Source organism: Symsagittifera roscoffensis, chromosome 2 (genome assembly GCF_963678635.1).
Source record: "Symsagittifera roscoffensis chromosome 2, txSymRosc1.1, whole genome shotgun sequence".
NCBI classification, from domain to species: Eukaryota; Metazoa; Xenacoelomorpha; order Acoela; family Convolutidae; genus Symsagittifera; species Symsagittifera roscoffensis.
In genome coordinates this window covers 44,555,556-44,565,441 of record NC_087063.1, presented here as the reverse complement: position 1 = coordinate 44,565,441, position 9,886 = coordinate 44,555,556, and the positions used below count along the sequence as shown (strand labels likewise).

The window sequence follows — 9,886 nt, the reverse complement described above, 5'->3', positions numbered from 1 at the left end:
ACCATGACCAACGCTTGGGAACAATCAACTCTGTCTATATGGAACTATTAAATTCAATTAATCCAGTACAATTTTAAACAAATTACAGCTTCCAGGACTGTTTTTTTAATAAAAAAAGTTCAATTCGAAATTCCATGCGAAATACTAGCTGCTATAACTAAACTCTTCACAAATTAATCAAGTAGAAATCATAAACTTTTGTAAAATAAAAGCTCTTTCAGCTCTGCTGTGTTTTTATGACGTTAATTGCGCATGGATAATCTCACAGCAGCTCTGGGTTACTCTGAAAAACTTCTGCCAATCATCTCTGGTGATGCGACTTAAGTCTTTCCATCCCTGATTTTGAGATTCAGCTGCGAAATGAGACATGATTGCAGAAACTGTTGGTTTGGAAAGACTCGACATTGACTCAGTCACTTTCACCATATTGACAAATATCTCCTTGATATCTTTCAGATGAGCGGCCAAAGAAAAAACTTCTTTTACAAGGCTGCGGACTGTTTCTTTTCGATCGCTGCTGCCAAGATCTGAAAACATCTGGTTGTAATCTGATATTTTGGGCAATTTAAGCATTCTAATACAAGTGTCAACAAAGTTTTCTATCACCAGCCAAGCATCTGCATAACAGCTTAAATTAGACTGATGTCTAGTTATTCCAGAAACTAGCGTATGACTACCACCTACGATGCTTCAAATAAACCGTTGAACGTAAAAAAAGCTTCCTAAAACACGTACTGACCCAGCGATATTTTAGTGACTCTAATTTAATGCAACAATTAAGATAACCTGGGCTCATCTATCAAGGGGTTTCTTTTTCATAAAAAACGCCATATTTCGAAAACCAAAATGATTTGAGCAGATGAAATTAGAGGGCAGATTTGCTACCCTATATTGTTCCCTGACAGCATCCCATCATAGGGTTAAGAATTTCAAGTTATATTACTTGTTTTCAAATCTAAGTTTTTTTTTGAAAAAGTATTGAAAAAATCATGATAAACGCATCTCACGCAAACAAGAAAGATTCGAGCTGTAAAAGTTAGAGGCCCTGACAGTACCCCCTGATTTGTAATCTGACAGTTAAAGATAGAGGCCCTGAAAGTATCCCCTGATTTGTACCCTGACAGTACCCCCTGAATGTACCCTGAAAGAACCCCACCATTTGGATTGAGAATTTCAAGACCGGTAAGTTTTTAGTTTTTTTAATTCAAGTTTTTTGAAATTTTTTTAAAGCAAAAAAATGCCACATCTCGAAAACCAATAGAAAAAATGAGCTGTAAGATTTGGAGAGCTGATTTTAAACGCCTATGTGTCCCTGACAGGATCCCGCCTTAGGGTTGAGAATTTGAAGTTCCGTTAAATTTTTTAATTCAACAAGTTTTTTGAAACAAAAACGAAAAATCATAAAAACCGCCATAGCCCGGAAACCAAAAGATAATGAGCAGTCACAATTAAAGGGAAGAATTGCCATCTCTATCTGCACCCCGACAGAACTTAAACATAGGGGTTAAGAGTTTCAAGTTTCATTAACTTTGTTTTATATCTAAGTTTTTTGAAACAAAAAATTGAATGATAAAAAACGCCATACCACGAAAACCAAAAAAATTTGAGCAGTCACGCTTGTTGGCCAGACTTGCAACTCATGAGTTTAACCTGACAGTAACCCACTATAGGGCTGAGAATTTCAAGTTCCGTTACCATATTTTATTTCTAAGTTTTTTTTGAAAAAAAAATGAAAAAATCATAAAAAAGGCCATATCTCGAAAACCAGAAGGATTTGAGCAGTCATACTTGGAAGCCAGAGTTGCAACTACTGAGTCTAACCTGACAGCACCCCAATATAGGGTTGAGAAAATACTATTTAGTTAAATAAATGGTGAAGCTAAAATTTAATAGTTTAACGTTGCGAATATACGAAAAACGTAGAGTTAAATCATTTGCCCTACAACAGATTTTAAAACGCCGACTTGAGTAAACATTTCAACCCTTGCAATGTTTTGGCCATTTAACAGACCAATATAGTGACTTCTTAAACATGTGCCAAGTGAAATTTCTGAAGCATTAAATTATACGATATAGCTTAAACGTGCAAAAAACCTTAAGTTAAACATGCAAAAAATAATACATTCAAAAAGTAAATATGTCAACAAAAAGACTTCTTGAAAATGTCAACATTGGGACGTCTTAAACATTTCTCAAGTGAAACGCTATTTAAATAAGGTATAGATAGATAGATAGATAGATAGATAGATAGATAGATAGATAGATAGATAGATAGATAGATAGATAGATAGATAGATAGATAGATAGATGGATAGATAAAACCAAACTTGATTGATATACTCTCAAATGCAAAAACTCAACACTGCTCGGTAAAATTATCTCAGCAAAGTCTAGGACTCACCAGCGGTTCCAGGTGTTGCATTCAATTTGGTCAACAATAGTTCAGCCAGAGAAGAAACCGAATCGCTATCGACACTTTTGCACTCGTACATTCTATTCAAAAATTCCCTGTCTAGAAAATCCGATGCTTCGTCCGCATTATCACAAGTCCAGTACTTCATAACAACTAATGACAAACCGCAGAGTGCATTGAAATTCAGGAACTGCATCTTGCGCTTACTGATATCCAACTTGAAGTGCTGCAAAAACACAATTGAAGCGTACTTTTTAGACAAATCTTCGCTCATTCCAAAAGTACTCTTTACGAAGTCAACAATTGGAACCGTGTCGCAGTCTTCGAACTTGTTCAAGACGTTGCGAAAATTATCAAAGTACCGAAGACATGCGTGTTCTGCAAGACCATGTTTAAACGCTATGTCTTCTACATCTTTCCTTAACTTCGATGAGAGCCTGTGATTAAGCACCTCTCTCGCAAAGTCTTCCTGGAACCAGTAATAACTGTTTATGAGCTTCTGCCGGTCGGGAGATGCAAGCTGATGTTCTAGAACCAGAAAGTTTCCTGGTTGTTCCAGGAAGCTCTTCAGAAACAAATACAAACTAAGTTGTTCCCCAACATGCGAACTGATAACATCGTCGGCAACTTCCCGAAACAGATCCTTCATAGGTCCCGTCATTCCGTCCTTGCTACACCTCATGATGTCCCCGTATCTTCTGCCGTCCAGCCACATGTCGAAAATTGAGAAATCGATGTCGATGTAAGTACTCTGAGATACGCTCCATTTTTCCATCACTTAACTGTAACTAATAATTCCCGCCATGAGCTCATTTAACACTTAGCTCACATGAATTAAAGCAAATACCAACTAATGGTTTCTGTAATATGGAGACAACAAAAAATAAGTCTTCTTCTCGGTTACGAATAAAATTGAAAATTTTTACTTCCAAATCAAAAAATTATATATGTGATAAAGTTCAGATGAAACGATGAATCAAAAAGTTTAAATAAAAATGTTCAAAATTTCTATTTGTTTAAAAATCAAAAATTATCAAAAAATTAACAAAACTTCTATTAGAAATGGCATTCATAATTTCAGAAAAAAAGCTCGACCTTCCAAAAAGTGAGAACTAAAATGCGCCCAATAAAATTATGTAGACAGACAAGAAAAAAAAGAGATCCCGGCCCGAAAGAGATCCAAAAAAAGATCAAAAATGTTTCCCGGTCCGACTCGAACTCAACATAGCATACACTCGAACAGATGGTTCGAACCTTTAATTAATTTTAAACTCATTATGAAGAAAGTTGAAACACGTAACATTTATATGATCGAATTACGTGAACAATGTTTTTAAGAAAAAAAATATTATTCGCTTGCAATATCCTTGCTTATCGCAAGGGTACCTCAATTCAAACTTTTCTTATGATGAATTTTTTAGGAAACCTAACCCGCCGAGGGTTACAAAATAAGAAAACTATTATAAAGGAGAAGATCTGCTCAATCTTATCAATACAAAATGGGTGATCGTTACCCTAGGCTAGTTTTTTTTTTGGTTTCAAGGACAGTTTAATGGGGAAAAAACATGAATCGCTGGTTGCCGATGGAATAAAACTAAAATATAACACTGGTGAAGTTGCATTTGCATACAAGAGCGGGAAAACGGCAAAGAAAAGCTCTGAAAAAGCACAAATAATTGAAATACGGAAGAAGAAAGAAAAATAAAAATAAGCCTAAAAATGAAATTTTTGCTACATACCGAAATCGAATCACCGTCCAGGAGATTAGGAGGCTCACATCCTCGCCACGTACTCTAATATATTTACACACATTGCTCAACAATAAAGCAGCTACAGTTTCTGTTAAATTACCAATTCTATGCAGCAAACGTGCCACCATTAAAAAATTGAATTACTTCAGTGTGACTGAATTGAACCTGTAGATAAGAAGTCTCACGTCCTCGCACCTGCGCCATGGTCGCTTGGAAACTAAAATAAGGGACCAGTAAAGCAGCTACAGATGCTAATGAATTGTCAATGCTTGCCAAGTTACCAAAAAGGTCACCAATTGTGACCTTTTATTGGCGACTTGGGCTAGAAAAAAATTACCTCGTAGTATTAGGCTACACCCCGCTTATATCAAATTAAATACTAATTTAGGTAAAAGGATGTATGAATGAGGTGATAGCAGCAAAAAAAAATCATTCACTGATGCGAACTAGGGCTTCGCGCCGCAAGCAGAGATTATCACTAGCGATACAACGCTAACGTAGCAGTGCAAGCAGGTGAAAAGAAAAGGAGACGGAATTAACAATCGGAAAAAAAATGGATGAAAAAATGATTTAATTTCAGAAAGTCGAAAAACACAACTACCAATATCAAATAAGGTTTCAGTATTTACAGAGCACAAGCCTAAAACAAGAAGGTAGACATCTGTTGAAAGAAACAAATTGACAAAAAAAAATTGAGCAATTGAGTAAAATTGTCTAAGTGGTTGAACATGTCTAAAAAAAACTTTTTGAGCAATTAAAATTTTAAACTTTGAAATCTTGCAATAGAAACTACCGGAACTTTTCAAAAATAATACTCAAAGTTTCCCTTTGAAGAGACACAAAATAATGCATCTAGGTGCAAAATAATGCATCAGACACAAATAATGCATCAGACAAAAAATAATGCATCAAAATAATGCACACAATATAAACCGAAACCATTTAGGCCGAATAAAGCTTTTAAGCAAAACAAGAAGGAAATTATACAAATTCAGGGCTATTAATAATACAAATTACAGGAGTAAACCAAAAACATTTGCATCCATAATGAAAACTGCCGACAGCGCAAGAAAGTTCCCCGATGTGCCAAATAAGCCGATAAAAACTAAGCAGCCAAACAAAAGTCAGACAATTCAATTTTTCTCGGTAATTTCTTTTCAAGTTCTGACCGGGACGGGAATCCCAGTCCCGAGAGTATATGGCAATCGTGTTACATCAGGGTCAAACGAGAGAAAGTCTCGAGCTACGATTCACCAATAAAGCAAGTAAGAAAAGCAAGTACGATTTCTAAGAAAAGTTGTTTACTGGAAAATGTTTAGTTTCCGATTATAAGACACTTGCTCCCGCATGTGTAATCATATTTTCGAAAAAAAATTAGGCTTTGAAAACTGCAAAATACGTCCAATAACTATGTGGCGATGCTCCAGAAAAAAATTGAAGGCAACTGATTTTGCGTAGGAAAAAACCTTAAGCCATTGTTCTTCCCAATTCTGTGGGTGGTAGGAACAAAAAACGGCTTGATTTTCACTTCTTTCAAGGTCAACTTACGCTTTAATCTCTTGCATTATCACAAAAAAAAAGATGCACCTTGCTTCAAACCTACCCCAGAGACATTCTCTGATTTCAAAAACATCGCCAAGTATTGTAACACTAAGTTCGCTAGTGTTAACTGTACAAAACATGATTTTTGTAAAACAGCCAACATATACTAAATTGTTCCAATCATTTGAAAAATTGGGAGGAACTTGTATTCGGCAATTTTTTCTTTTCAACGCAAAATTAGCTACCACAAATAATCATCGGAGAGTGTTGAGTGCTATATCATATTAAATCCCTTACAGTCGTAATTCCATCGACATTAAAAAATTCGAAACAAATTCCCAGTGTCGAGAAAAACGGGTTTGAAAATTTTGGCTTTTGGTCTTAATTCGTGCGAATTAAGCGAGCGAGCAGGCTTACAGTAGCTTTATTCATTGACTTCTAAGCTTAGAATAGCCTAGCTTAAAATGTAAAAGCTTAGTTTTTCTCGAGTAACCTTAGTTTTTGTGAGTTTTTTAGCGCCTTTTTGGAAACTTTTTTTTCATTTGCGAGCTAATTTTCTACAAAAACTGTTTTCCAATTTGCTTATTTCTACAATGACTGTCGAATATGCCTAATTTCTAGCTTTTAGTTCAGCTGCTGTTATCACACCACGCCGAAACTAACGACAGATTTGAAAAAAAAACTTTTTTCCAGTATTTTAAGGCTCTGGTCGAAACATTGTTCTACTTGCACAGTAACCGGCTATCCTTGGTTTAGACTTGCTTTCGCTTCAAAAAATTGAGTGAAAATTTTTTTGACTCAGAGGCGAAGTTGCACTTCGCATGCAGAAGCAAAAATATGACCGATAACGCTACTGGGAAAAACTGAGAGAGTAAAACTTTGAGTCTACAAAATTTCTTAAATAACGCAGGCCAATTATGACGCATTAGCAGTCAATTTTCTCAAAAACAAAAAAATTAACCAACTAGCATGTCTCAACTTATACAGCAGTCTATGGAGCAGTAATAACATGAAAAAATTAAATAAAATAAAATAAAAATGAATTTTTTTAATTTGAAATTTTTTGTGAAACTCATCCCCCGACACGCCATATCAAGTAAAAAATAATAAATTTCGCTCCTAGTAACAAATCAGTTATGGCAAATAAGCTTCCTTCAACCAATTTGGAGCGATTTCTATGACGGATTAAATCTCGTTAAAAGCGAAATATATAGCGCGTTAATTGTCCCGAATTGGCAATTTTTAAACCCCCATAACTTTAGGAAAAATGATCACAGGTGAAATATCTTTCCAAATTTAAGCTCAGGAAAACAATACTTTTTGAATAATAAAAAAATATCCCGTCAAAAATGGCTAGTTAAAAATCGAAATTTGTCTGAAGAAAAAACCACGCCGAGCACCAAATATTCCGCTACTTCGTTACGAAAGTCGGAACAATAATAGTCTGTGTTAATATCTTTAGCATTAGCTGTTCTTAATAGCTGGTTATTGATCAAAATGAACGCTTTCAATAGAATTTTTATCGCAACAATATTTGCGACTTATGTAGAAAAAAAGATAGCTCATACTATAACACAAACATTGCTTAGGTAAAAAAAGCATCAATTTTCGAATTTCAAAGAACAATTTGTAGATACATGATAAAATTAGGCCAGGTTGAAATTAATGGATCAATCAAATCCACTTTCGAATCTCAAGTCAGTCATGTTTTTTTTCTCGCTTCATTTCATCTGTCGTCTTTGGAGCGCGTAACTTCATTTCCTTATAGCTGATTTGAATTGAACTTCCAAAATCAAAATTCAAACCACGAAAAACATGAAAATCAGTGCGAACAACGAAAAAAATCAACAGGACTTATATAAATGTATTCACTCCGTTCATTGACGATTAAAAAGGACAAATAGAACTTTAAAAACATCCATCAAGCCAGGAAAATTTCGCTGATTTCAGGATTTGAACAATTTGGACAATGAAGCTCAACAAAAATTGTATTCAATAATAGTAATTCTTGATTAACTCATTCAAATTTATCAATCCACATTAACGAAAACGACTATGTACACTATTTACAAATATAATACAATGAATCTGTTCACCGGTCAGGTAGATTACAACTCTAAAAAGACTCTTCTGATCCATCGTCTAATGGAGCTGAAGTTTGTTTTTCGAAAGAAGGCGCTTCGACTTGCACAGGGTCGTCATAGTCTTCGATTCCGAAATCGTCGAATGAATCTTGAAAGTTCCTGAATGAAGTTCGAAACTTAGATTAAATGTCAGACTTTTAGTTTAGTGAAAGTTACTGTTAAACGCAGAGTCGCAGTGAGTGCTGCTTTTAAAAAATGAACCCAGTTTCACAAATAGTCCAACTTTGAATTGAAAAAAAGCGACTTAAAAAAGCGTGAATGTTAAAAACTGCAGCTAAATTGGGCTGACCTGGAACCAATTGGCTTAATAGAACCCGCGTTGTCATCACTGTCAGAAAATATGTCATCTTTCTTTTTCCTCTTTTCTCGCTGGTTTTCTTCATCATCGTCTAGAAATGAATCCGAATACGCAAAGACATTTCTGAATGACATTCGTTTTTGATCTTCAGGTGCTGGCTCTTTAGCTTTCAACTCCAGTGACTTATTCATATCAACTACTGGCGCTAGTGAAGGCCCTGGAACGTCTCCGCCAGCATGCACGTCATGTGAATTTTCTAGAACATTCTTATTTGACACTAAATTGATGCCTGGCTTAACATCTAAGTCTTCTTCGTTATTTTCAGATTCATCGTCTTCCAGATCATCAGAGTAGCTATCTTCCAATGCTTCCTCGACGCCTTCTTCCACTTCAGCTAAATCTTTCTCAGCAGTTTTTGATCCGTCACTCGGTTTAACGGGCAGAGAAGTTTGCAGTTCAAAAGAATCATCACCACGAAGCACATCTTGACGACCAGCATCAGAGCTTCTGGCAAGAAGTCGATCAGAATCTTCTTGATTCGACTGATTTTGACTTATATCTTGCAATGTGGCTTTGAACGCAGAGGCTAGGTTATCTTTCTTTTCACTTTCATGTCCAATACTGAACTGATCATTTTGCTCAACTCTGGCAGCAGCCAGTGCATTCTTTCCCAGTCCGGCAATAGATTGTTTCTCTAGATATAAATCATCTTCAGCGCTCTTTAGGACTTGATCAATATCGAAAATGTCGTGCTTGCTATCATAAATGACCTCAGATGCATGTGCTTTGGTGACATCTGCTTGGCGTTCTGGAAAAATGTCGTGACTCGCCACTGAAGTATTTGCTACTCGACTCTGTGGCACATCTAAAAAAACAGTTTTTTGAAAATTTTAGTCATCTCATTTAATTTGTGTACCAAGACCCGAAAAAAAACTCAATATCTTTTAAACTACTACAAAAACGTCTACAACTCACTTTCAGCAATTGCATTGACCAAGGGTTGGTTTGCTCCTCTGTCAGCTAGTATTGTGGTAGTTGATGCTCCGATTTCCTGAGCTGGTCGTCTTTCCTGCTGTAGCGTTGGCAATTTGTAGGTCTCTTGTGCCAACATCGATATGCGCTCCGAATAGCTCTTGTAGCGGGTTTCCAAGTGCTAAAATTGACGTTTGCGAAATTCATTAGAGTTTATTCAGACGTTTCTTCCGAAGACTGAGTGAAACAGAAAGATGAGAAATCTTTTAAGTAAAAAAATATCATACATCTGCTTCATTTGCTAGATTCTGCATAGTGCTTCTGCTATCCGCTAGGAACTGCAGTCCTCCGAAAGACATCGCGTCCTTCTGCTTTCGGAACATCGTTGAGTAGCCAGCCACTACCCGGTGTGCTGTCAAAAAGTCTTCGTCTCCTCCGGAAGATGTTGAGACATCCGGGAGGTCATCGTGTAGAATAGTTGAGTCATTGTGGGTATTTCTTACTGCTGTGATAGGAGCTGCAGGATCCTGACTAGCCGGTATGTTCGACCTGATAACATGTTTTCGTTTCAAATCATGGAACCAGTGTTGGCTGAACTCGTTTTTCGACATTTTTTTTTTGAAAACAAATTTGCCTCGTCTAGCCGAGCTTATCCAAGAACCTTCTTCTTAATAAGAAGCAAGGGAATTTGCCAGGGATTCCCTTTGATGACCATATACAACAAGTAAGAGGGGAGCTCGCGCCAAAAAAAAGGCTCTGTTTTTGG

General features: G+C 36.2%; 2 protein-coding genes across 2 annotated transcripts in view; both read right to left on the bottom strand.

The window, feature by feature from the left end:
- Nucleotides 1-97: 97 nt before the first annotated feature.
- On the bottom strand, nucleotides 98-3,198 carry LOC134839428 (acidic fibroblast growth factor intracellular-binding protein B-like). Its single transcript, XM_063854974.1, has 2 exons — nucleotides 2,402-3,198; nucleotides 98-527 (listed from the first exon to the last, which is right to left on the bottom strand). Exons 1-2 carry the CDS (start codon nucleotides 3,186-3,188, stop codon nucleotides 235-237), a joined length of 1,080 nt encoding a protein of 359 aa, XP_063711044.1. The 5' UTR covers nucleotides 3,189-3,198; the 3' UTR covers nucleotides 98-234.
- Nucleotides 3,199-7,627: 4,429 nt separating this feature from the next.
- The window catches only part of LOC134840536 (centriole and centriolar satellite protein ofd1-like), a 370,655-nt gene continuing 368,396 nt past the window's right edge, over nucleotides 7,628-9,886 (bottom strand). The window contains exons 13-16 of the mRNA XM_063856415.1: nucleotides 9,408-9,669; nucleotides 9,124-9,301; nucleotides 8,140-9,013; nucleotides 7,628-7,949 (exon numbers count right to left, since the gene is read on the bottom strand). Of these exons, the coding sequence (XP_063712485.1) occupies nucleotides 7,823-7,949; nucleotides 8,140-9,013; nucleotides 9,124-9,301; nucleotides 9,408-9,669 (1,441 nt within the window). The 3' untranslated portion in view covers nucleotides 7,628-7,822. The remainder of the gene's footprint in view (nucleotides 7,950-8,139; nucleotides 9,014-9,123; nucleotides 9,302-9,407; nucleotides 9,670-9,886) is intronic.